General features: G+C 40.9%; 2 protein-coding genes across 10 annotated transcripts in view; both read right to left on the reverse strand.

The window, feature by feature from the left end:
• Positions 1–4,001: 4,001 nt before the first annotated feature.
• On the reverse strand, positions 4,002–5,891 carry Gpr25 (G protein-coupled receptor 25). The gene has a single exon (XM_047521461.1). It carries the CDS (start codon positions 5,851–5,853, stop codon positions 4,768–4,770), a length of 1,086 nt encoding a protein of 361 aa, XP_047377417.1. The 5' UTR covers positions 5,854–5,891; the 3' UTR covers positions 4,002–4,767.
• Positions 5,892–18,916: 13,025 nt separating this feature from the next.
• Camsap2 (calmodulin regulated spectrin associated protein family member 2) overlaps positions 18,917–27,664 on the reverse strand; it is a 94,323-nt gene continuing 85,575 nt past the window's right edge. For 5 of the 9 annotated variants that reach the window (XM_047520192.1, XM_047520191.1, XM_047520186.1 and 2 more), the window contains 6 exons: positions 26,723–26,859; positions 26,005–26,225; positions 24,221–24,320; positions 23,286–23,401; positions 22,270–22,388; positions 18,917–21,866 (listed from right to left, as the gene is read on the reverse strand). In XM_047520192.1, the coding sequence (XP_047376148.1) occupies positions 21,561–21,866; positions 22,270–22,388; positions 23,286–23,401; positions 24,221–24,320; positions 26,005–26,225; positions 26,723–26,859 (999 nt within the window). In that variant the 3' untranslated portion in view covers positions 18,917–21,560. The remainder of the gene's footprint in view (positions 21,867–22,269; positions 22,389–23,285; positions 23,402–24,220; positions 24,321–26,004; positions 26,226–26,722; positions 26,860–27,664) is intronic. The other 4 variants (XM_047520190.1, XM_047520188.1, XM_047520189.1 and 1 more) reach the window with 1 other exon arrangement.

Raw genomic sequence — 27,664 nt, forward strand, 5'->3', positions numbered from 1 at the left:
GAGAGGAGAGGTTAGGGAGTCATTCCTTGGGAGCTGGGTTTAAAACGGAAGAGGCTCCTCTCTGTGTGTCACGCAGGAGGGGAAAGACCTGGGTCTGAGCTGTGCTCTTGGGTCTGTGAACACACCCGTGCTACTTTCTGAGCCTGTATCATCAGCCATAGAGTGAAGCTAATTGTTCCTGCTCACCTCAGGGTCATGAGGATCAAGAAACTACCCGTATGTGCTTTTTAAAACTCTGCAAAGTGCTACCCAGTAAGAAATGACCTTAAACAGGTATCATAAGTGACTTCCCTTAAAAGAATATTTAATAATCTCCTTTTCTTTCTTTTTCTCTCTCTTCCTTCCTTTTCATTTCATCTCATTTCTTTTTTCAGTCCTGGGGATTGAACCCAGAGATGCCCTACCACTGAACTACATTACCAGTCTTTTTTAAAATTTTTATTTTACTTTTGGACAGGGTCTCACTAAGTTCCTGGCCTTGAACTTGAGATGCTGCTCCCTCATCACAGGCATTACAGGCGTGTGCCACCGTGTCCCACAGAGTCCTTATTCTTAGAGTGGACAAAACAAGCTTCCAGGTCTGCAGCCCTGTGACGGAGGTAAATACAAATCTCAGATGGTATAATCACAAACTCAATAAGTACTTTTCGATCATGAAGATAATGAAGAGGAAGAGTGATTTCATATCTTTGTTTTTTCCTTACTGCTCAGTTTTCCAGTATTTCCTGGTCTTGTCATCATGTGCCCCATTTGACTGAGGCTGGGGGCGGGTGATATAAGAAGCTTCCTGAAGGCCACTCAGCCAAGGCAGGACAGGAACTTAGTCCTGATGAGCTCTAACAAGCAAGATGTCCTCATGAGTGTCCAGGGTCCTCGCTCTGCCCCCAGCGTGGTCGGGGGGCTGAGTCATATCACACTTCACCAAGTGCCGCCCGTTCCCCGAACCCTGCCAGCCTTCTGAACTCCCCAGATCACTCATCAGTCCCGGGGGCCCTGGTTCCCACACTGTGCCCTGAGAACAGACCCACAGGGTCGAGAGAGGTTAGAAGGTTCAGAATTAGTCACAAGAAGGAAAGCAGAGTCACACACAGCCCATGTGCCAGCCTATGCCCAGATGCCGACCTTTCAAAACCTCACAGCAGTTCCACCCACCTCCTGTGCTCGCCGCAGGATGGGAAGGGTGGCCTGGGACACCCCCGTCCTGAGGGTGGGCTCGGGGTGGTTTGTCTAAAACACCCCGCTTACACAGTGCTTTCAAGAACATGATCATCTTTGATCTGTGAGGCAGCCAGAGCAGGTATTATCTCATTCTTCAGATGAAGACAGTGAGGTTCAGGAAGCTGAGGGATGTGTCCAGGGACAGGAGGCTTGTGGGGACAGGAGGCTTGTGGTGACAGAGCAGGAGCCAGGACCCAGGACTGGCTCCTGTGCTTTGGCAGTTTCACTATTTGTTAACTGCACTTAAAAAAATGCTTATAGAAAAATTTGAAAATAAAGAAATGGAGGGGGGAAAAGGGTCACAATCCTCTTACTCTAACATAATTATATCACATTTATTATATTTCCTTGTAGCCTCATAGAAGGCTATGAAGCACAGCTCATAGCACACAGAAGATGCCACCTCCTTCTTTTACTGTTCACATTACATCACATTATCTCACGAAATGGTTTAGACCTGATGATTCACTCAGCATTCGTTAGGAGCGCCTGCAAAGCAGCCACTGTTCATATGCTCATGGAGCTCTATTCTTATGGAGAGACAAAAAATAAACACAAAAATAAAACATACAGATGGTGGCACACGCCTATAACCCCAGGAAGCTGAGGCAGGAGGAGGGAGCGTTCAAAACCAACCTCAGCAAGTTAGTAAGGCCCTAAGCAACTCAGAGAGATCTTGTTTCTAATAAAATATAAAAAAGGGCTGGGGATGTGGCTCGGTGGTTAAGTGCCCCTGAGTTCAATCCCTGGTACCAAAAAATAAATAAACAAAAAATAAAAATAAATAAAATAAAATAAAACATATGGCATTCCATGACTGAGCACTAAGAGAAAAGAACTATACTTATTATACTTAAACTTGAGAGATAAGAAAGAAAAGAGCAAAAGATTGTTTTTAATCAAAAGAATCAGAAGATATGTAATATTTTCCTTCAACAAAACCAGCATTAACAGTTTTATATCCTCTAGACTTGAAAGGTGTGAATGTGTTTAACATGTAATTTTACCTTTTTTCCTTTTAATTCATCAACATTTTCCAACCTCTCTTTAAATAATATCTAAAATTTCTATAATTGTCTATCATATTCATGAAGATATAACATCCTTATTGGACATTTAGGTTGTTTCCTTCCAGTTTAAAGAATTTCTCTACCTGAGTGCATTAAATTTTTACTATTTAGTATTATTGCATTAGAAGAGTAGCAGAGTGAAATTGTAGATTCAAAGGGCATTAACAGTTGTGGGAGAGAGGACAGGATTATCTTTAAAGCTTGATATAAACTCATCATTTGTTTTCTAAAGGAAATTTCTCTTTGTACTCCCACCAGCAAAATAGGAGGGAGCACTCATTTAACCAGTTCTTCATTTTCTGCCTTATCTTCCCCAGTGGGAAATAGGAGCTCATTCTCTTCTGGAGAATGTGTTGTAATATAGCACATTTCCAAGGGACACATGGTAGACCACGTCAGTGATCTACTCAAAGGGAGGGAATCTCTCTCCACATCTTATAGTTCCATGGCAGCGGGAAATGCTGAGTTTCAGTAACTACTGCTGCAGGGAAATGAAGATCCTCTGGGGTGTGGAGAAGCCTTTTCCTGTCTGTCTTTAGGGTGTACCAAAATTTAGGGAGAACTCGACAGGTAGAGGGATGGAGATTGATCCCAACAGCCAAGAGCAGAGCCTTCTCTGTAAGCTGATACCTGGCCACACAAGCTCAGATAAGAGTCAGCTTCCTTGTTCTGGAAGTTTGGGGCCTCTGCCACAGGAAAAGAGAGTAACTTCTTACCACAGGGAGCAATGGAAAGGATAGGAAGGGCCATGATGTAACTCAGCTTTCAAACATGAAAGTGTCTGAAATACATCCTGCTGACCCAGTGTTTGTTGCAAGTCTTACCTTGCAGGCTGTATGGGAGAAGCAGGCATAGATGCACCTTTTAACAGCCTGACTTAGGAGCAGTTGACAGGTGAGATCAAGGTGGCTGTGATGTCCTCTTCCCAGGGGCCTGTCCTTTAAGACTGGCCTTGTGGAGATCTGGCTAGGACATAGTTCCAAAGGAGAGCAGCAGCACTGAGTCCCTCTCCCTGCTCTGAGGAAATGTCTTTAAGACAAATCTTCTTACATCAAAAGTGTAAAGAGAGAATATCCAAACCCTCCAGAAACCTCGAAAGATAATTCAGTCTGTAAGCAGTTAATTCCAGACATTTGTACTGAGAAGTCTCCCAAAGGGTACAAGAAAAGGTCTAAAATGCATTTGAAAATCAAAATCTCATCTCTTCTCTTTGAAATGACAGGCACAGTGACCTGGCAGACACATTCTCTTACTTTTTTTTTTAAACATTCTGTTACCTTCAAAACATAAACTGCCCTTAAAAACAATGAGAGGACTGGGGTTGTGGCTCACAGTGGTAAAGTGCTTGCCTAGCATGTGCGAGACACCGAGTTCGATTCTCAGCACCACATATAAATAAATAAAAATAAAAGTCCATCTACAACTAAAAAAAATTGAAAACAAAGATAATAAGAATAAACAATTTGCCACCCCCTTGAAGGATAATTGCACACACATGCCGCTAGCTCTCACCATCCCGACAGCACACAAGTACTTGTACCCTGAAGTCACTCTCAGCTACTGAGTTGAGTTTTGTCTGAATTGGTGACCTGCCTCCTGACACTCATTTCAGTCCCATGGTTCGAGTAAAGACACAGTTGTGAAGCCAGGATTAAGTAAAAGTGTTTATTGAGAAATGTGAATTCCCAGAGAAAAACCTGGGGTTCATGGCTGCACAAGGGGGAATCTGAACAAGCAGTGAGAGATTTCAGCTCTTTCTACCCAGAGGGAAGGCCAGAACCACTTTCAGCGTGAGTCCTGCAGCTTTGCCAGGGAGGGGAGAAGGTTCACTAGATATAAAACAGGACAGGGTGTCACTTCCGGGGAGTCCATCAGAAGAAAAAATGGGGCAGCTTACACGGGGGCTGGTTCCCACGTCTTTGGTAAGTTTTAAGATGAAAATCTGAATTGATGGTGATTAACGATACAGCCAACACAGTCACAAAGATTATCGAGTACAAAAGGGCTGCCAATTCTCATGTCCTATAGACTTTTTGGAGTCTGAGGGCCAGACAATTTGACTTGGAGGAATTTCTCAAAGGGTAAAGGCTATTGTAGGAAACCAGAGAAAACACAGCCAGAGACCGGGGGTCTGCACTGGATATCCTGATTATTGCTATTGTGAATGGGGCAGAGAAGGAAACCACTTCACTTTTAGTGGTGAATCAGTGGGTCTCCGGGTTGTTGTCTACTGAATCTCATGGGACCTTTTCTGCACTGGAATAAACTAGCCCAGGTGCCCACCTGGCAGAGAGAACAGCGGGCCTCAGATGCCTGGTTTGGAGGAATTTAATCAGCTCTATGAGGTTCTGCGTGCAGCTCACGAGCAGTGCTGGCCGGAGCAGCCTACTGCCGCCAAAACAGGCAGGTCGGGAGAGCGGGGTCCCACTCCCGTGCGGACAGTGCTCCGCTGCTGCCCATCTCCGCCCGCCTGGAGAGGCTACCAGGCAGCCGAGGCAACGTTCGCGGTGTGGGGACGGCCCCAGAACACTGAGCTGTCGTCCCTAGAGAGCGAGGAGGCCGAGCTGATCCTGCGCACTTGGCGACTGGCCCTCCCGCAGGCCCAGTGCGGCACCCGGGCGCGGAACGAGCGGTCCAGCAGGAGATAGATGACCGGGTTCGCGCAGCTGTTGACGAAAGCCAGGCAGGTGGCGATGGTGAGACCCCAGCGCAGCGCCAGCAGCAGAGGGCAGGGTAGCGGCAGTGCCCCTAGACGCGCCAGGTGGAAGATGGCCCTCAGGGCGCTGAAAGGCAGCCAGGAGCCGACGAAGGTGCTCTCGATGGCGAAGATGATGCGCAGCGAGTTCCTCCGGGCCCGGCCCAAGTGTGGCTGCCTGTGCAGGCGGCGCGTGATGCGGCAGTAGCAGAAGAGAGTGACGACCAGGGGCAGCACGAAGGTGAGCAGCAGTAGCAGCAGGCTGAGGCCCTGGAAGGCGTCGGAGGGCTCCTCCCCGCACTGGCTGCCCGGGGCCCCGGGGAGGGGCTGCAGCCTTCGGTAGACCAGGGAGGGCAGGCCGGCCAAAAGCGCCACGGTCCAAACGCAGCAGCACGCGACCAGCACGCAGCGCGGGGTGCGCAGCGGCCGCGCCTCGAGCAGCTTCACCACGGCCAGGTAGCGGTCCACGCTCATGCCGGCCAGCAGCAGCGCGCCTGCGCAGCGCGTGCAGGCCAGCGCGAAGCTGCTGAGCTTGCAGAGGCCCTCGCCGAAGGGCCAGCGGCCGCCGCGCGCCGCCGCCGCTGCCCACAGCGGCAGGGTGAGCACGAAGCCCAGGTCCGCGGCGGCCAGGTGCAGCACGAAGGTGTCCACCAGCCGCCGCGGCCCGCGCCGCCCGGCCAGCAGCCACACCACGAAGGTGTTGCCCAACAGGCCCACCGCGAAGGCCGCCAGGTAGAGCGCGGGGATGTAGGCGTAGCCGTAGGGCAGGTCCCAGGACGGGCACAACTCCAGCTCTTCCAGGGCGCCCGACCCGGAATAGTCCCAGGACAGCACCACCGAGCTGGGGCTCCAGGCCTGAGTGAGGTTCATGGCCCGGCCTCGAGGCCTGTGTGGTCGCAGCCCTCGCTCCCTAAAGGCGGCAGTCGCTCTGAGCAGGAGGGGTTGGCTCTTCACGGCCGGTGCCCAGCACCTCCCTTCCTGCCACCCCAGACCGAGGCGAGGCAAATGGGTGGGCAGGAAGGTGGGGAGGGAGGGTGGAGGCAGGGAGGGGCAGGCTCCTGTGTAGAAGTGCTGGCCTCTGAGTTGGGGAAGGGCAGAGGAGGGCAGAGGGGCCTTCGTAGTTGGAGTCTGCAAGGCAAAGTCCTCCAGGCTGGGAGAGCCGCGCTGCCTCCCAGGGCGAGCGTGACCCATCGCTTCCTCTATTAGTCCCTCGGTTTGTTTATGAAATCGGGGTACTTGCCCTGATATCCGAGAGGAGCGTCTGATGTCAGGTTGCGAGAGGTGGTGAGTACGCTGGAACCCTCATCTGTTGTTTCTTCCACCCACTCCCCCTTACTGTTTTCTCGCTTTCAAGAGGTGGAGAGAGAGAACCTGGGAGGCGGCTTTTATAGGCCTCCTTTCATTCACCTGTCCTCTAGAAAGGGGGTCTTTGCTATCGGGTACACAATGGATCTGGAGGGACGAGGAGCTTGCCCTTGGGCTCCTGAACTGGCATTGGCTCTTGAAATATCGTTTACCTGCCTCCTGAGATGGAGGGCTAACTGGCTTAACCTGATGGCTTTTTTGTTCAAGTCCCATCCTCATGGAGTCACGTGAAAGGGTGTTCAGCTACAGAGGGAAAAGGACAGACCCTGGCATTTAAATCCAGTGTCCCCCACATGCCCCCATTCTGTAAAACCCACCTATTAAGTCAAACACTGTAATTTCAGTCCAAAACTTGACACCAAATGGCACCTAATGAAATACCAGATTTGTTGTCCTAAATTATGAGATAAGAGCCTAGAAGGGACAAGATCCCTTCAGGACTGAAAGGGAAGGAATCATGGAGAAGTGTGTGTATAGTCTCACCTTGCATGAATGTTCCTTCTTCTTAAGGAGGGTGCTCTGGTGACACCTGAATTCCTCTAAACAGGTGTACCTCCCTGAGATGCTGTGTTGAAACTCTCACAGTGGTGTGCCCTCCCAGAGTCACTCCCACTGTCACCAGCAATGAGTGACTCACGTGGTGAACAACCTGGTCTTGAAAATTTCAGTGTGGGTTATCTGTTTTATTCCATTCCATACCATCAACAGTGATGTAGCAGGCATCATGAAAGATGCCACTCAGGACTTTACAGAGGGAGGACAGACCCATGTGCAGTGGCCCAATCGCCAGCAAACTGTAGCACATGTTAAAAACAAAGTCCATTTAGAGCTTCAAAGAGGGAGCAGTTACTTCCAGTGGGAGGAGTAAACTGGCAAGGCTTCAAAGGGAGACAAAAGGTGAGCTCAGTCCAGGAAGGCGTCCCAGGTCAAAAAGAGCAACAGAAACGAGAGGAAAGGCCAGACTAGACAGAGGGAGTAAAAGGAGCAAGCATTCTGAGGCCAACAGGAACATGAACTTTTCATGGCACAAGCAGTCTAAGAGTGACCAGAACCCAACAAGGAGGAGGGTGGCAGGGGAGGAAGCAGAGAAGGTTGTTGGGACCAGATCATGAAGGGTTTAGATTTCCTTCTATAGGTAGTGGAGTGCCACCAGATCTCAGTGTGTTTTGAAAGATCACTGGCAGAGCTGTGGATTGGAGAGGAGGGATCCCAAGACAGGGAGACGGCAGAAGAGACTTAAAATTGTATCTGAAATAGGTTGACATTAGGGACAGAAAGGAAAGGATCCATTTGAGCAAGTAGTAACATCACAGGTCTCCACAGAAAGGAACTAAAGGTAGGCCTGAGATTCCTCTGCTGAAGCATCATGTGGATATTGGCCCCATAAATGAAGTCAGAAACACAGAGGAGGAGCATATCTGTATGTGTTCAGCTTGATGTGGACTTTTTTTTTTTTTTTTTTTTGGTACTGGGGATTGAACCCAGGGGCACCTAACCACCGAGTCACATCCCCAGCCCTTTTTATATTTTATTTAGAGACAGGATCTTGCTAAGTTGCTTAGGACCTTGCTAAGTTGCTGAGGCTGGCTTTGAACTCATGAGCCTTCTATCTCAGCCTCCCAAGCCACTGGGATTACAGGCATGCGCCACTGTGCCCGGCTTGATGTGGATTTGAGGTAGGCTGATGAAATAGATTTAACAGTCCAAAACAAGATGCTTCTGAGAGTGAATGAGAGTGAATTAGCCTGGGCCATAAACCAGGACTGCTCTGGTCAAACAGGGATAGACATAAGGCCACCCTAGCAGGGAGTTGGAAAATGGTTCCAGAGTCCATCGAGGGTTGTGCATGCTTCTATGGTGTTCCTGTGAAGAAATTTTCTCCCATACCAATTACCAGCTGGGGAAGGTGGGCAACAGAAGAGGCCAAGGAATGAGTAAATGGCTTACAGTAAATATCTGTCCCTCCATGGGCACTGCAGCCTCCAAGCTTGGGTTTCCCAGGAAGATCCTCCCTCTCCCCATCTGGGGAGAAGGCTGAGGAGCTGCTGAAGATTCAGAATAGTTCTTCTAATGTTCGATCACACGTCTGGTGAGTGGTGCTCACATCCTGGGTGGTCTTGGGGGCTGCAGCCTCCTTCTCTGGAAAGCCAGCACAGAGGAACCTGGATAATCAGGGACAGGCTGCTGGAATTCACTTCCTGTGAGCACATGTCAGTCTGGGGCTCAGAGAGCATGAGTGATCCTGAAAGCTAGAGATGAACAGCGAAGAAACCACCAGGTGAAAAAGAACAATGGGGTGAGTGACCCAATCGGGGAATATAGGCAAGGGGTTGAGGGGAAGTAGAAGTAGGTTGTTTATTTTAAAAACACAGAGATTCTTGCTTCCTGGGTTGAGGTCTCATACCCAAGGGAAGTCTGTGGTCAAGAGCATATGTTGAATTTTCTGTGTGGGGGCTTGGGCATGGTGGGCCTTACTGAACTCTGTCTGGATGGGAGAAAGCAACAGTAGAGGCAGAACCACTACCTGGTATCCTGGGTGCCCAGGGTGGTTCACTGACCCAAATCAACTCAATGATACTGCTTTCTCTTCTGCCCCTTGGAATGACTCCTCACAAGATTATAAACAAGTCAACCAATGGAAACATTCATTTTTCCTGAGAATCCCAGCCACTCTGATCTCAGCCAATCTGAGGCTAAGCAGAAGTTTTCTGTCCTTCCATCCTCCTGCAGGAGGCTTCTCTGACCGTCACCTCTCACACACCTTCTTCTGTGCCCAACTGGAGCCATCTGTCCCACTGCTGTGTGGGTCAGTCTTGCCCTCCCCACGGGATTGTAATGTCTTTGAGGTGAAAGGAACTTTTCCCTGTTCATCACGACTGGCACAAGCCTGAGAACAGAGGAGACACTTAAATGAATAAATATCCAATGCTTTGGTCATAATATCTTTCACAAGGTTTACTTCTGTCCCTTCATGGGATATATATTTAAGCTCTTACAACTTCCCACCCACATTATTTTATGTATAAATAATTTAACCTTTTAGAAAACATTTGAATTTTGCCTTTTCCATCTCAAAAGCCATATAATCACATTACTGGACAGAGACTCAACATGACTAACTTTATTTAACATGTTGGTGAATTTCTTCACAGCCAGGGAACATTTATATATATATATATATATATATATATATATATATATATATATATATTTGTAGATGGACACAGTACATTTATTTTATTTATTTGTGTGTGGTGCTGAGGATGGAGCCCAGTGCCTCACACATGCTAGGCAAGCACCCTACCACAGCCTGGACATTTTCAAAAGTAAAGAATTTGCTTGTACCTTAGATTTTTTTTTTTCACATTACATGTCTGATGGACTTTTCACATGTATTTTTTTTTCACAAGGTATACAGTTTTTTGGTCTGTTATTCTCCATGCTATATAAATTCTCATTTTTCTGTTACTTAATTTTCAAAACCCTTAAATTTGAATATAGAGGTTGTTTCTAGAATTTTTAACTAGAAATAAATAATTGTACTTAAGACTTCTTTATTCTTTCAGTACTGCCCTTGTGTTGGTCAAAGGTTATGGAAATTTTCATTGGTTGACACAAATATTTTTACAGTGATAGTAATTTAGGATGTCACCGGCATTTTATGCGGTATTAAGTTGCAACACAATCTTGTTAGAGATGTTCATTAGTACTATATATATTTTCTACTTTGATAGGTAATGAGGTAAGCTGGTACCTCATTTAATTGATTACAAATAACATGGAAAAATTTGTCCTTATTTACTTCCTCACATAATGTTTACCATCTGGCCATGTCATTCACATATTTATTATGATCTTGTGTAGTTCACTGACCCAAATCAACTCAATGATACTGCTTTCTCTTCTGCCCCTTGGAATGACTCCTCACAAGATTATAAACAAGTCAACCAATGGAAACATTCATTTTTCCTGAGAATCCCAGCCACTCTGATCTCAGCCAATCTGAGGCTAAGCAGAAGTTTTCTGTCCTTCCATCCTCCTGCAGGAGGCTTCTCTGACCGCCACCTCTCACACACCTTCTTCTGTGCCCAACTGGAGCCATCTGTCCCACTGCTGTGTGGGTCAGTCTTGCCCTCCCCACGGGCATGGTGGGCCTTACTGAACTCTGTCTGGATGGGAGAAAGCAACAGTAGAGGCAGAACCACTACCTGGTATCCTGGGTGCCCAGGGTGGTTCACTGACCCAAATCAACTCAATGATACTGCTTTCTCTTCCTATTTATTAGGATAATTGATGATCCTGTTTGGTTCAAATATTTTTGTAAACTTTTCCTTAGCTATTTATTGTTTTATGCTTTCATATAGTCAAATTTATTGCTGTTAGCAATTTCAGAATTTAGAATATTTAGAATATTTTTCTTTTTGATGTAAGAACATTCAGTTCTATAATTAAAAATAATATTCTTGACTTTTAAAAAATATTTTTAGTTGTAGATCAACCCAATACCTTTATTTTGTTTAGCTTTTTTTTTTTTTTTTTTTTTAATGTGGTGCTGGGGATCAAACCCAGTGCCTCCTGCATGCAGGCAAGTGCTCTACCCCTGAGCCCCAGCCCCAGCCCCAGCCCTATTCTTGTCCTTTTTAATTCACCTAATATGTAATCTTTTTTCACATTTCTATACAGCTTTCCAAACACTATTAAATTTAAAATTTAGAAACTTGTGTGTGATGTCAAATTTGTTACACAAATTTCTCACATGTCATCACATCTGTCTCTGATCAGTGAACAAATATCGGATTATAAGTGGTGAGAATCTGCCTTAAATGTCAGCTTTATTAGTTGATAGCTATCATTCGGGCCCCAGTTTCCACATCTTAAAATGGGCATGATATATGTGGTAGGGATCCTGTGAAGATCAAGTGAGAGCGCCCCTCCCAGTCTGGGTCTGAGCATGGTGGCATCACACAGGCAGGCTCACTCTTTTTTCTGACTGTCCCCTGATGCTTGTGCTGCTTCTCCTCCCCTCCAGGATCTGCACATGTGGGGGGCAGGTGGTAAAGGTCTGGGAGATTGCATTTGGAATCCACAAAGAGAAAGATCCCCATCTGGCAGGTCTTCAAGACTTGATCATCACAGTTCGTGGTGCCTGATGTCACCTGCTGGTGAATTCCACAAGTGTCAGACTGGATTCTGCAGAGAATCTGCTGGCAGGACTAAAGCACAGACAGTAGTCTGCCAGGTCAACTTCAGTCCTTTCTTGAGTATGAGGAAAAACACAAAAAGCCACGTCTCCTTATTTCCAGTGCCCTCTGTTAAGTACTGAACTGGGAATGGGGAGTTACCTGTTTCACTAACTGGCTATTACGATGTTCCAATAGACCACATACCCCTGAAACTGTGTGTGTGTGTGTGTTAGCAAGAGGTATGGGACAGAAGGCAGCAGTAGCTCTGGTCCCTCCCCTGACACCTCATCACCTAAAGGATGATGACTGGCACACACCAGGCAATAGGCCCCAGCCTGGATGCCAGAGTCCCTGAAGAAATTTTTAGATGTTCAATTATTTTAGAAACTTCCAGGTGCTAAACACAGGGTAGCTGGGAGAGGACACCATCTGAGCTAGACATGAACACTCAGTTCCAGCCCACACCACTGAGGGGATGACTCAATGTGAAAGCCTTGTGGCCTGCTGCCATGTGATTGTCCCAGGGCTAGATCTACCCCAGATGTCACTGTCACCGTTGGTCCTTGGAGAACATGGGGGAGGAGGTTAGGGACAGGACTGGAGGGTGGGGGAAAAGAAATGTAGCTTTCAAGGAAAGTAAGATTCCCATCTTCCACTGCAGGTTTCTGTAGCTCAAGTATTCTTTTAAAGATAAAAAACAAACCCATTGGAAACTTAGAAGCAATAGGGAAGTCCCTAAATATAAAAATGGCCCCAGCAGCCCCAGCATTTGCTTGGAAAAGAAGCAACTTTTTATCTTTGTAGTAACTATTCTGCCCACACAAGCCTCTGAACTACCACTTGCCATCACTGTTCAGTGACTTCACAGAAAGTAGCATGAAATCTAGTTACTGGCAGCAGCATCCTCTTGGCATTAGTGGTGGTGGGGCGTCCCTCCTCCTAGTGCTGTGATCTTGCCACTGATCAATAAAACCAATCTCTAGGGTCATCTTCAACTCAGACTGACTGTGTGAACAGCCCCTTCCAGCTGCTGGGCAACCACCAGATCAGCAAATGGAACACACACAAGGAGCATGACACTGTGCTTCCTTTCAAGCAGTTCATCAGTTATTGGAGATGAGGAGCAATAATGTACAAATAACCTTGATATGAGGCAGGTTGTAACATCCTGCCTTATGTCAACATCAAAGCAAGACAGCCTTTCTGAAAATGTCTGTGGATGGGAGGAGCCTGAAAAATAGAATTAAGATCTTCAGTGGTCCCAGACACTGAGATGATTACCATCATCTCAACACCCTTCCCAGAAATTCAAATAAAAATAATGTTGAACTAGAAAAGAATAAGCAAGTTCTTGGTGTTTGCTGTTTTCATGACTATTTAAAAAATTTTTTTTTTTGATACCAGGGATTGAAACCAGGACGCTTAACCACTGAGCCACATCCTCAGCCCTTTATATTTTTTGAGATAGGGTCTCACTAAGTTGCATAGGGTCATTGCTTAGGGCCTCACTGAGTTGCTGAGGTTGGCCTTGAACTTGGCAATCCTCCTGCCTCAGCCTCCCAAATTGCTGGCATTACAGGCATGTGCCACCACACCAGACTAATGACATAACTTGACATGTCACATTTTTCTCAGTTTTGATGTGCCTATTGAGTATTTCCCTATCAGGTGTTCTGGCATTGCTGGAAAGGTAAGGTAGAGAGCAAGCTTACAAGGGCTTTAGATACTGATCTCAGGAGTTTTAAGTTTTCCACTGATAATAAGGCACCAAAGAAGTTTTGACTAGTTCAGATAAAAAAATGCAACCAATGCTTTAGGAAAACTCAGTAACAGGAGAGAGAGTCCAGAGGGGAAAATACAAGGAGCGAAAGACCACTTGAAGGCAAAGCAGCCAAGCATGAGCTACCAGGACCTGGACACAAAGTTGGATGAAGCAGGATGAAGAACAGATTCAAAGAATAAATATTTGACAGGATTTGGTGGCATCTGGGCACGAGGTTCTAATTGGACAGGGAGGGAAGAAGGGAAGATCTTGAAGGTTTTAGTCTTGGGGGCTGGGTATGTGTCAGGAAGGGGAGTTGACTTTACTGGAAGTTGACACTGGGTTTTTAAATAGGTGAGTGAAGGTGACATTGGACCTTCCAGGTGAAAATGCTGAGATGGCAGCTGGATGCATGGGTGGAGCACTCAGGCAGAAGATGTGGACCTTGTGTGGAAGTGGCAGTCAAAGTCCACAGTGAAGGCCTCCTTGGGAGGAGGATGGAAACAGGGCAGAGTGTGAAGCTGGTTGAGGGCTTGTGCAGGGAGGAACCAGAGAAAAGGTTCTCCTTTGAGAACTGGAACCTCATGTCTGGTGACCAAGCCACACTGAGCCCTATGGAATGCTAAATGGGAAGTGGAGGGAGTGAGACCAAAGAAAGCGAACATAGGATTTACATCTTAGGGACAAAAATATCTACAGTAGGAATCAGAGGTGGCCTCAGAAATAAGATCACATTTTAGAGTTGACTGTGAATTCTGGACCAGGACTAGGCAGCCCTCCTTTCCACAAATACTGACTACCTATTGTGCTGAGGCACCAATTCTAAGGATAAAGAATCTAAGTGCGAACATACTTCCTAACACATACAGATAAATCTACGGTGTTACTAAGAGTTCAGTGAGCCCTCCAATGAGGCTGCACATTCTGCTTTTGTATGTGGTAGGAGAGACAACAGAGTAGAAAAAACAGTACACTACTTAACAGTAGCCAGAGGCTACACACTTAGCTTCTTGCTAAGACAGAAAAAAGTATGCAGTGCACAGCTTTGTCCAATGTTTATAAAGAACTTATGTCTCTGCAATTCAAAATTCAATACTTTAAAGAAAACTAGGATGTTGCATCCTATCAGCTAACAATTTAAGACAGTCTCATGCTCTTGATAAATCAGTTTTAATAAGATAATCTAGTACTTGAAATTGCTTGCTGAACAAGATCTTCTTACTGTTAACAGGTAAAGGCTTATCTGTCCTTTATTTTTATTCATTCCTCTATTAGAGCACATAGAGCGTCACTGTTTGTGAAAGTGTAATATGGCACTCACCTTGAGACACCTGCTGGTGGTAAAGACCCTAACCTTGTAATATAGCTAGCCCCTTTCATCTAATAACTGTTTCCTGGATAAACATGATCAACCTGTTATAATTAGTTTATTTTCATCACTTATGCAGCTTTTCCATATTTTTATCCTCATGAATGTAGATACTCATGAGATTGATTTTAGCTGGTATTGCGTTGATGCTGGTTAAGAATTGTAGGCAAGAGAACAAAATCTGCTTTAACTACTATTCTCAGTGCTCCTTTAATGGTGAACCTAACTAGTGCCAGTGTGAGCCTGCATGTATTCTTTTTCTTGTGTGTGTGGGGGGGCACTGCACATTGAACCCAGGGGTGCTTAACCATTGAACTACATCTCCAGTTTTTTAAAATACCTTTTTTTTTGGAACTTGTAATCCTCCTGCCTCAGCCTCCCAAGTTGCTAGGATTACAGGCATGTACCACTGCTCCCAGCTCTAAATATATCTAAATATATTCTTATATATTCCACAATATCCACATGGCAGTGGGAAACTCTGTACCATGTTGGCCAGCAAAGAGATGAAATCGAGGTTCAGATTCCAGTTGTAATGTTGCCTTGAGCCCTGGACAGTTATTAATCTTTCAAAGCTGCATTATCCTCCTCTGTAAAATGGGACTGAAAATCTTTATAGACAGCAGTAAGTTAAATGAGAAAGCAAATTAAAGAAACCTAAATTGAAATTAGGAAAACTACCCCATTCACAATAGCATCAAAAAAAATAAAATACTTGGGAATCAATCTCACAAAAGAGGTGAAAGACCTCTACAGTGAGAACTACAGAACACTAAAGAAAGAAATTAAAGAAAACCTCAGAAGATGGAAAGATCTCCCATGTTCTTGGATAGGAAGAATTAATATTGTCAAAATGGCCATACTACCAAAAGTGCTATACAGATTCAATGCAATTCCAATTAAAATCCCAATGATGTACCTTACAGAAATAGAGCAAGAAATTATGAAATTCATCTGGAAGAATAAAAAACCCAGAATATCTAAAGCAATCCTCAGAAGAAAGAGTGAAGCAGGGGGTATCGCAATACCAGATCTTCAACTGTACTACAAAGCAATAGTAACAAAAACGGCATGGTATTGGTACCAAAATAGAAAGGTGGATCAATGGTACAGAATAGAGGACACGGACACAAACCCAAATAAATACAATTTTCTCATACTAGACAAAGGGGCCAAAAATATGCAATGGAGAAAAGATAGCCTCTTCAACAAATGGTGCTGGGAGAATTGGAAATCCATATGCAACAGAATGAAACTAAACCCGTATCTCTCACCATGCACGAAACTAAACTCAAAATGGATTAAGGACCTCGGAATCAGACCAGAGACCTTGCATCTTATAGAAGAAAAAGTAGGTCCAGAGCTTCAACATGTCGGCCTAGGACCAGACCTCCTCAACAGGATTCCCATAGCACAAGAAATAAAAGCAAGAATCAATAACTGGGATAGATTCAAACTAAAAAGCTTTCTCTCAGCAAAGGAAACTATCAGCAATGCAAAGAAAGAGCCTACAGAGTGGGAGAAAATATTTGCCAATCATACTTCAGATAGAGCACTAATCTCCAGAATCTATAAAGAACTCAAAAAACTCTACACCAAAAATGCAAATAATCCAATCAACAAATGGGCTAAGGAAATGAATAGACACTTCACAGAAGAATATCTACAAGCAATCAACAAACATATGGAAAAATGTTCAACATCTCTAGTAATAAGAGAAATGCAAATCAAAACCACCCTAAGATTCCATCTCACCCCAATTAGAATGGCGATTATCAAGAATACAAGCAACAACAGGTGTTGGAGAGGATGTAGGGAGAAAGGTACACTCATACATTGCTGGTGGGGCTGCAAATTAGTGCAGCCACTCTGGAAAGCGGTGTGGAGATTCCTTAGAAAACTTGGAATGGAACCACCATTTGACCCAGCTATCCCACTCCTTGGCCTATACCCAAAGGACTTAAAATTAGCATACTACAGAGATACAGCCACATCAATGTTCATAGCTGCTCAGTTCACAATAGCCAGATTGTGGAACCAACCTAGATGTCCTTCAATTGATGAATGGATAAAGAAACTGTGGTATATATATACAATGGAATATTACTCAGCCATAAAGAATGATCAAATTATGGCATTTGCAGGCAAATGGATGAAATTGGAGAATATCATGCTAAGTGAGATAAGCCAATCTCAGAAAAACAAAGGACGAATGATATCGCTAATAAGTGGATGATGACACATAATGGGGTTGGATGGGGGTTAGTGTTAGGGTTAGAGTTAGGGCTAGGGAGCGGGGCAAGAATGGAGGAAGGAAGGACTGTATAGAGGGAAAAGAGGGGTGGGAGGGGTGGGGGGGAAGGGAAAAAAAATAACAAAATGAATCAAACAGCATTACTCTATGTAAATTTATGATTACACAAATGGTATGCCTTTACGCCATGTACAAACAGAGAAACAACATGTATCCCATTTGTTTACAATTAAATAATTAAAAAAAAAAAAAAGAAACCTAAATTGTAAAGCAATGTTTAAGTGGAGAGTTTCTATTTGTATTGGGGTTAAGAGGTTTGGTTTTTTTTTTTTTTTTTTTTGGTACTGGGGATCGAACTCAGGGCCTTGCGCTTGCAAGACAAGCGCTCTACCAGCTGAGCTATCTCCCCAGTCCTGTATTGGGGTTAAGAGTCACATTTCCATTATATAAATGTGCAAATCCTAAAATATGAAAATTCAGTGGGGCCAGGAATCAGTGCAGTTTAATGAAACTACTCTAGATACACTTTAAATGACACATGCTATCCTGTGTCCTTTAGCCTTGTGATGCCTCTAACACCAACTGAAAGAAGTCACAGATTCAACTACTTAAAATAACAAACTTAAGTTAAGAAGGATAAAATAAATAAGTAGCTTAGGTACCATAGTGGCTTTGCTTAACATATTAAGAAAAAAAACTTACTGTGTCTTAAGATGTTTCTTTGTTAATTCATTTGCTTTTATCCTTCTCAATGCAAAGAAATAATTTCCCCTATCTTTATGACATAAATATAAGCCACTTTACAGTGGAGATCACTTTTAGTTATAATACCACAGTGATATTAAACACATGCAAGAAACTAATTTTTGTTGCCTAAGTGTCTGACTTTGGAACACAGAGGTGTCAGAAGGCTTAAGTACCCACAGGTACAAAAAGGAGAGGACTGAAATCTGACATACCAGCCCATACACCACACCTCTACCCTCCATCAAGCTCACACAACCATAAATGTCTCTCATGTCTCTTAAAAGCAAAACTGTCATTTAAGGAGACACCAATCTATTTTTGAACCATCTGCACATCTCAAAGGATGACAGAATTTCACACTCACTTTATAGATTTCTTTTTCAATTTCCACTTCTTAGGTTACACCATTATAGCCGTTTTTCCTTTGCTACATGTTATTCTTTGTTATCTCTATGTAGACAGATTCTGAAATAAAGACGGCTGTACCTATTCACTTCAGAATATTGTCCTTTGCTCCAGCTGGGACCCATCAATTAGGTCAGGGAAAGCATTCTTGTGTGTGGGCTCAAGAGAACCAGGGTTTGTGTATATATTTCTCTAATATGCCTGGGTTTTAGAGTTATTTTTATTTTTGAAACTTAAAGTACTGCAAACTATTGTGGAAGCGTAGTTCTATTCTGGAGCTTGAGTATCTTATCAAAAGGGAGAAGTCCCAAGGTGGAGAACCATATTAATGTCTGACAATAAAAAATATTTCTTCAGATATATAATTAGGCATGGATATCTGTGTGTGTGTGTGTGAGTGTGTGTGTGTGTGTATGTGTGTGTGTTTCCTTGCTCTGGTCTAAATAAGCAGAATCAGCAAAATCACAGTTAAACTTATAGAATAATAGTCAAGAACTGTCTTCTCATGGCTACAGTAGAAAATCAAGTTCACCAGCCACTCAACTTCAAAGATATAGAGTATTAATTCTGGCACAATTTAATTATTAATTCACCAAAAGATAGTGAGTTAATATGAACAGGATTAATGTAAGAGGACCAAAACACTTACATACTATATAAATTTGAGCCAAACATAGAAAGTTAGACTTCTTACTATTACCTTAAGACATTCTTTGAACAACAGCTAAAATTATTAAAATTTGCTTCTTATGAATATTTAAATTGTTAAAAGTAAACATAGGGTAAGGGATAGAGAACTGTATGATGAGTTCAAATAATTTTACCAAAAACAAGAAACAGAAAAGGAGTCATTTGGTGCCATGCTTTTATTCAAATGAAAGGGAAAAACTACACTGTACCAGGAAATAGCAAATATGACAGTATTTTACAGCACAGCATCTTTTAAAAAACCTGTAAGCAATGCTCTAGAGTGGACAGGTAAGCACACCATACACTGTACATTGCCCAACAGTGTCTGTGAACTCATAATTACATAGCTGACTTTGGCTTTAAACAGCCAAATAAAAACTGTAACAGTCATTCTAAAACAAACTTGAAAAAACTGAGAGGAATTAAAAGCTTTCCAAAGTTGTGTCAAATTTTAGATTTTGAGTGGCTACACTGGTAACCATGACAAGTGTTTGGCAAATTTAACCAAATAATTATCATAATTTGACTTCCAACAATGAAAGCACCAGTGTGTTTCAGTAAGGTTGACAAAAGTCCTCAAACTTTTATGAAATGGCATATTTTTCATTTTTATAATTTTAAAACATAATTTAAAAAAATCTGTGCCATAATAAAAAAATTCTGCAGACTCAAAGAAATATATCCATATTCCTTTTGCATTAATAGAGTAAAACCTTATACTGAGAGCAATGCACACTGTGGCAATATTCACATTCTACCTTTAGACATTGTAGACATTTAATTCAATTGCTGGACACACTCAAATTTAAGAATACAGGGTGGTCCTGTTTAGTGTTAAATAGTTTTTCCATTGTATCACATAAAATTTTTCTTTATTTAATAGGTAATATCAAGAAGAAAATAGCTTTGATAAGGGAATTTAGTTGACTGAAAAGAACAAATTTAGTAATGTAAGATGCTTATTAAATTCTTTTTTTGACTATTATTCACATTTTGATTAGATTCCTTATAATTTTTTAAACTAGTCTTAATCTAAACATGTATTTGATGATCACTTCTTTCTAATTGTGGTAGAAACTGTCTGAAAGGTAAAATGTGCAATTCCCCATTTTTAATATTCATATATTATACACACTATGTATACATTTAAAATATAAGAAGTACATATCCTGGTCTCTTACATGCAAACAGTAGATCACAAATAGTTTTGAGCTACACATATATCTTGCACAGGTATTGGAAAAAAATCTGTGAATTTTTTTTTTACAGTTTTAACAAATATACATAAATATAAGAACATAAATTACAGTAAAATATTGACAGCATTTGAGAAAATGTTGATAACCCAGATGCACTGATGCCTAAAAGGCCTTATAATAATAGAAAAGTACAGCTCAGGGACATCTCATTCCTAGTCTTTTTTTTTTTTTTTTTTAAATAAGTAAATACATCATATGAGACATTAGTTCTCTCTCTAAATAACTCAATTAGAGAAATGTATATATTTTCATCCTACTTCCCATGAAAGAAAACAAACTACACATCTCATTTGTGATACAATACTGTCTTTCCCCCCTATTTTACACAGTTGTCACAACACTGAAACATAACAGGGTCACATAATCATTCAAGTCTTTTCCTGAGAATGAAGTTTTTCCCAACTAACCCTCTGGTATACACTGTTAAAGAACAAAAATCATGTAGAGGAGATTTCAAGTGTGTCCTTATCTAAGCTGTTCCACTTGAAAAGGTTTAAAAAGGAAAGAAAACTCCAATATAAGTAAAATAACATGAAGCTATTTTAAAATTAAAATGTAGCCCTTTGTACATGTTTAAAAATTCTAAATATAATTTTTATATCAGTTATAAATATAATGTAAAGACCTCCCAGGAACTTGCCTCAGGAAGTCTTACATCTTCAGACTGAAAGACTACTCTCAAAGTGTCATTCACTTCTGCCAGCTTATAAAGTGACTTTAAAAGAGATAGAAAGCCTTTTTTGTTAAAAGAACAATCTAAATTACTCTGAGTTGGCCAGAAGTGGTGTAAAAACAGTACTGATTTAATCAGCAACTTTTAATAACATATTCTTGGTTTAGCGCATGTGATTTAAAGCGAACCTACTAGCAGCTCTTTACAACACCTCCTCTTATTTAATAGAGAAATGTTAATACTTGAGTGAATAATAAATACAGAATTGCAAATACTTAGAATAATTTTTGCAAATGCTCTAACACCATTAAAACATGAGGATTACTGTATTAGTGTTTCTCTTAACATCATAAGAAAGGTGCAAGTTACTTCTGAACATGTATTTACTACTTTCATGATCTCCACATGAAACATAATGCAAAGATATCTAAGAATAAACCCCCAGGAGAGAAAAAAAAAAAAAAAAAAAAAAACTGAAGACAAGCATGTACAGAAAAGGGTTTAAAAAAAAAGAGAGAGAACAAATACAATACATAATTTGTAATCCTAGCCATATTTCAACCATACCTCCACTGTGTCCATGAGAATTCAGTGCTTCATCGTCTCTAGTATCAAGCAGGTGAACCTGGTAGCACATACAAATCTCCATTTGGGAATTAAAACATTTTCTTCATCACTTGGACTTACCACCTCAGTGAAAATCTTCTGCATTCCAAAATACTGTGGTTTACATTCCAGTTGTTCACAACAACAGAGTTAATATCCAGTTTTAATTAAAATTCTCGTTGGCAATTAGAAAGATTTTCTATAGGCAGGAAAGATGAAGTGCAAATTTACCACGAATGTTCTGAAGCAAATACTTCCCAACTCCTATGCCTTGGTAGGTAAAAGTTTTTTGGGTGTTACTGGTCTTTTGGTCTGCCATAAATGGCTATGAATGGTAATTGCATCAACACTGGCAGATAAAGTTTTAGCAGGTATGTGGCTGAACTGTTTCCTGTCAGAGTTATATTTGTAAAGTCCCTCAATCATTTTTTTGGTGATAGATTTAGGGCCTATCCCAGTCAGTTTATTGATTTCTTCAGTTTCTGGGCAGTAGGTATACAAAGACCTGAACTGGCAGCCTGAATCCCGGAATAAGATTAAGAAGTTGTTGGCATCTGACTTCTCCATTTCCTTTAAAATAGAAAACAAAAACAGAACAAGATAACAATAATAGAAACCTTTAAATATCTTGCTGAATAAAGTGAACATAATGGTATAACATTTCATGATCAAATTTCAAGACATATTTTAATGACAAATTTTAATTTATTATTTTTTGCAGTGCTGGGGATCAAACCCAGGGCCTCAGACATGCTAAGTAGGCCCTAAGCTACATCCTAGCCCTGTTTTCATGACAATTTTTAAGGTCAAATCTTCTAGAACCTAACTGAAGAGTAAACCTAACTCATTCTAGTACTGTAAACGCTAGTTACAGATTTTTATAGGCTGTTGAAAATTTAGTAGAGTATTTTAGGAGAGTATACCTATAAGAGTATTTTCTCTTGCTAAATTTAAATTTTACGCAAACACTTACCTCCAATATTTTTTTCTTCTGACCTTCATTTACTTTTCCAGCCAAACAGCAATGAGCTAAAGCATTTTGTATTATGTGCTTATTGGATTTTGCACTGGGTTCTTTGTAGAGCTTTGGTCCTGTGGCAAAGATTTAAAATAATAATAAAAATGTTTGTAAGACAGAAATAATATTGTTTTAAAAATGATACAATTATTCCTACACTGATGAAATTATAATAGAAAACCAAATTCTGTGCTTGAAAGCTTCTTAAGTTGCACTCCAATCAAAACATTGCTTTGTAACACAGGGATACATCTGGAGGATGTTCCTATAGCCTGAGGCTGTTCCGTGAGAAAGGTGCTGGAAATAAGATATCGCCTTAACTGTCACCCTGACTGCTTCACCTTCTTTAGGAGTGTCCTTACCTACATTTCTATTTGATTTACTTTTACCCCAGTCATGCCCACTCAAACAGGCTGGATGAGAAGTTGGTAGGAGTATGTGAGGCTGGGTATGCTTCTGGATCCAATGCATTCTTCTTGTCATTTAGAGTCTCATAATACTTATTAAAGGTGTGGATTCTAAATACCTGAAATCCCAATATTGGGGAGAGGATTTGTGGATTCTAACCTTTAAGCAACAATGAAGTACCTTTGTACTAGTGATAGAACTTCACTAAAACTTCTTTAGATCCAAATGACCACACAAAAATGGTGTATAATTTTAAGACAGAATAAGTGGCAGAAGAAAGGTGTGCAGTACACTGAAAGCATATAATTTTAAGACAGAACTGATGTCTAATGACATCATTAATTTTGTTTACAAACCTATTTGTATTCATCTGGCACAAGTCACTGCCTCCCTGTATTGCCAGACTAAGCTACCTGAAGATGACCACTTTCATTTATTGTTTTTCTTTTCTTTTTTTAAATCAGCCTCCCGTGTTCAGAGCAAAACTTGAGCCAATAAAACTTTCATATCACCTTCTCATTAGTGTGTTAAATTCAAATATTTCCCTAAAAATGTACACTAACCTGTGTATTCTGTTCCAGAAGCCACTGAAGAAGTTGTAGATGCATTTTCCCAGTCTTTTTCTCCATTTCGACTGCCACAACGACTTGGGGACAAGAAACCTTCCACAGACTCTGATCTAAAAAGTAAATAACATATTTTGACATCTCAAAAGAATGTTTTGGGGCCAGAGGGTATATGTGAGAGTATCAACTCAAACCAATCTAAAGCCTTAAAAATAAGGTGGTGATAACACTGTCTTTTTTGTAGCTACATATAAAAGTTCCCAGAACATAGTAGCCACTTTCTAAATATTCATTGAAAGAATGATTGTTTTTCCATATGAAAATTGGCAACTAACACGATAAGATGGTAAAACAAAGATAAGAACTCTAAGATGATGACTGTTGCTAGAAATATTCTTTTCTGATTTGGGCATTATAATCTATGATAATGAAATAATGATTTTTAGCTTCTAAATCTCAGAGACAGAGTATAAGAGGTGTTTCATAATGTGTTAAATTCAAGTAGGCAACCTCCTTTGGAATTAATCTAATGGGGAAAAATTCTTTACCTTCCACGGGAAATAAGCTAAAGAAGCTGACATAGATAATGTCTATGTTTTTTCTGTTTCTACCAACCACTATTTAATCATAATCACATTAGCAACTACTTTATGTATAATTACTGTTAGGTATATATAGCTTATAAAAAGTATCTTATCAATGTCAATAATTCTAAATTCTAAAAGATAAAGAATACTTTAATATGAATAAACCTCTTCATATAACTTCTTAACAGAAAATCAAACAGTCCTACATCAGCAAAACTTGTGATTATGATTTGGTCATTATGAAATATAAAATAAAAATGCTAAAGAGTTTTTAGTTAAAATTTTGTGTAACTGCAGTTACCGTATTCTTTTTCTATGAAAAATAACCTTATGAGCTGGATTTACCTTGGTGTCCTCTTGCCTGAATGAACACTCTCATTATCACCTGTGTTCAGCGATGCCAAAGAAAGGCTAGAGACTGAAAAAACACGATAAATTCGTGATCCTGAACAAAAACAAAATTGGAAATTTAAAAAGAGCAACTAGCAAAGAGTCTGTTCATTAGATAACACCAGCATATGAAAATTGAATTTCTGTAGTTCTTTTCCTTCACACTCTAAACATAATATGACTGCATGCATATATATACAAGTTATTTTAAATTAGCAAAGAACGTACTTTTATTTTATTTATTAATTTTTGCAGTACTGGGATTGAACCAAGGGTATCACACATGCTAAGCAAGTACTCCACCCTTGGGCTCTACCCCCAGCCGAAGAACTTACTTTCAGAAAACAATGACAAAGCTAACTTGCTGTTCCCAAAGGAAAGTGCTAATGAGACATGACATATTTCAGGAAAGAAAAATATACTTAGTAATACCTAATTCCTAGGGGGAAAATTTACTAATTTTAGCCAGTATTATTTATCAAAGTTTTACTGACTAGAAAAGGCAGTTACCTAACATAACAGTCAATGTTATGTTATTTTTCCTTAGGCTTAGAATAACTATAGAAATTCTCTAAAAATCTACGTGGCATTTATTTTAAATAAAATAGCATTTAAAAATTAGAGTATGCATGTTGAATTAACAGATATATTCCCTCAGTTCCAGAAATTATAAATTTGGATTTTTGACCTTTTTTTTTGGTATCAGGGATTGAACCCAGGGGCGCTTAACTACTGAGCCACATCCTAGCTCTTTTTTAAAATACATTTTATTTAGAAACAGGGTCTCATTGAGTTGTTTAGGGTCTCCAAAGTTGCTGAAGTTGGTTTTGAACTTGTAAATCTACTACCTCAGCCTCCTGAGCCACTGTGACAACAGGCATGGGTCACCACACCCGGCTATCATAAAGGAGGGATTTGTGAACCCTTGATCTTATATTCTTTATTCTATAGATATGTTTGTTTGTTTACTTGTTTATTTTTCAGCACTGGGGACTAAATCCAGAGACTTGTGTGTGCTAGGCAAGTACTACACTACTGAGCTGCATTCCCAGACTTTTTACATTTTAAGCCTGTCTCAGTTGCCCAAGGTGGCCTCAAACTTTGATCCTCCACCTTACCCTCCCAAGTCTCTGGGATTACAGGCATGCACCACTGTGCCCAGCTTTCCACAGACATGTTTCATATACATTCCATGCACATTAACATTCATCCTAAATTTACAAGTACTTATAGGGTAGTTAATAATTCCGGGAGATTAACCTGAGGACAGAGTTGCCTAATAAATCTGTTTTTTTGAGACCAGGGATTGAATTTAGGGGCATTTAACCACTAAGCCACATCCCTAGTCCTTTTTTATATTTTATTTAAAGACAGGGTCTTGTTGATTTGCTTAGGGTCTAGCTAAATTGCTGAAGTTGGCTTTGGAACTCACGATCCTCCTGCCTCAGCCTCTTGAGCTGCTGGGATTACAGGCGTGAGCCACCAGACCCAGCTACAAGTTAGTATTTAAATTAGATGTTCAGCATTCACATTTTTACTGTTGAATATATGCATACACACATAATACACAAAATTCTTTAAAAAGTTCATTTGCTCATTTTGGTTTCTAATTAGAGCTTAAATATGTATAATCTCAAGTTCTGCATCCAATTTAGCATATCAAAACACAATCAAGTTAGTATGACAAACCAAGCTGGTGTTGTTTTTATGAACAGACTCCTCATAATAAGCTGTGTTACCTGGAGGACCTTTTATTGGTGTTTTGGGGGATTCAATATGATCTCTGTGAATAGATTTTGGCCGCTGTTTTTTCTGTTTTGCCATTTGAGGACGAGGTTTAATTACAGTATCCATATCTTCCATTAGCTTCAGTTGTTTTCGCCTCATATACTCCTGCCTAATAAATTCTCTGCGTGCTCTCTCATCTTCTTTCTTCTGACGTTCTTCCTCAGTTTTACGCCTAAGGAATTAAATGGTTAAATCTTTCATTCTATCTACCGAAGACAAGGGACACTGGAGAGTTTTACATGTTTTATGTGAAAAGGGAGAAATATATTTCAGTGCCTTAAGGAAAAATGGTTCACTTAAAATGTACTTGAAAAAAGTTAGGCTACGCACACAGATACACACACACACACACACACACACACACGTGTGTGTGTATCCTCCAGTGAAGTATTTTAAATTATGTTTCTTAAAACATTTAAATTAGTGTTTCTGGAGAACTTTATTTAGACATACTAAATCAGGCAATACTCTGGGAAAATAACTTAAAATCACCCAAAAGTCAGCACTGATCCAGTTGTCTATGTAGACTGCAAACATCTCTGAAAAGAAATATGTTAATAAAAACATTAATGAGAAACTGCCTCCTTAAGGACTATTTACCAGAATTTCTCTAAATATGCCAGTGCACCATTAGCACTGATTTAGAACTGGCACAGTCATGTCCTTTACCTCGTTTCCTCTTTCTTATGCTCCATTTCTGCTTCCAGCTGCTGTTTCCGAAGCTGAGTTTCTTTCTCCCTTCTTAATCGTTTCTCCAACAAAGCTGCTCGTTTCATTGCCATATCATTTTCTGCTTTTTGATCATCCTAAGAACAAATTTCATTGAAACAGATGAAACATTTTAGGTACAAATACTCTCATCTTCAATTGTTGTAGTCATAATTCAGGGTTACTCTTATAATCGAAAATCTGAACCATTACATCCTTACTAAATGTGGACATGTTTCAGAAGAACTAAATTAAAGTGGTAGCAGTTCTATCAAGTAACAAAGGACATTTAAAACACAGTGGCCATCAAAAGAAAAAAAAGGTTTTTTGACCATAATACATAACTACATCTTTTTATCCTCAGAATAAAGTAAGTGGGTATTGTTTGTTAGAGAATAGTCACGTGAATAGCTGAACTGATGCTCTAAGTGGTATCTTCTAAAATCTTTCTCTGGGTTCTATGCAAAGTACCTTGTTTGTATCTCTTTCTCCATGTAATTTTTAAGACCTGTCACTCAAGGTGCCTTAATTTTTTCAAATTGTAATTATAATGCCCAGTGCTATGTTGTCAATATATTCTTTAACAAATTAAGCACTGACAAAGGAATCATTTAGACAAGCATTTATACAGCTTGTTACTTTCTTCTGTCAATGCTTCATGGAGATGCAATCCTTCTAGGAGTTCATAGTCTAAGAGACAAAGCAGATAAGAATGAAACAACTGAAACTCTGGGTCTTAGGTGCTATATACATGAGTATGTTTTGGACACAACAGAGACAAAAAGGAGGAAATATTTAACCACTATTTAAGATAGCATGACAGACTTCAGATGAAACTTAAAGTACAGTCTAAAAGACAAGTAACAGTCTAAAAGAGAAGCTTGGACAAATAGGTTCTGGTTA

This window comes from Sciurus carolinensis, chromosome 12, assembly GCF_902686445.1.
Source record: "Sciurus carolinensis chromosome 12, mSciCar1.2, whole genome shotgun sequence".
NCBI classification, from domain to species: Eukaryota; Metazoa; Chordata; class Mammalia; order Rodentia; family Sciuridae; genus Sciurus; species Sciurus carolinensis.

What these genes read in the sequence shown, in the direction of transcription:
- Gpr25 (XM_047521461.1), bottom strand. Translation starts at nt 5,853, where the DNA reads ATGAACCTCACTCAGGCCTGGAGCCCCAGCTCGGTGGTGCTGTCCTGG.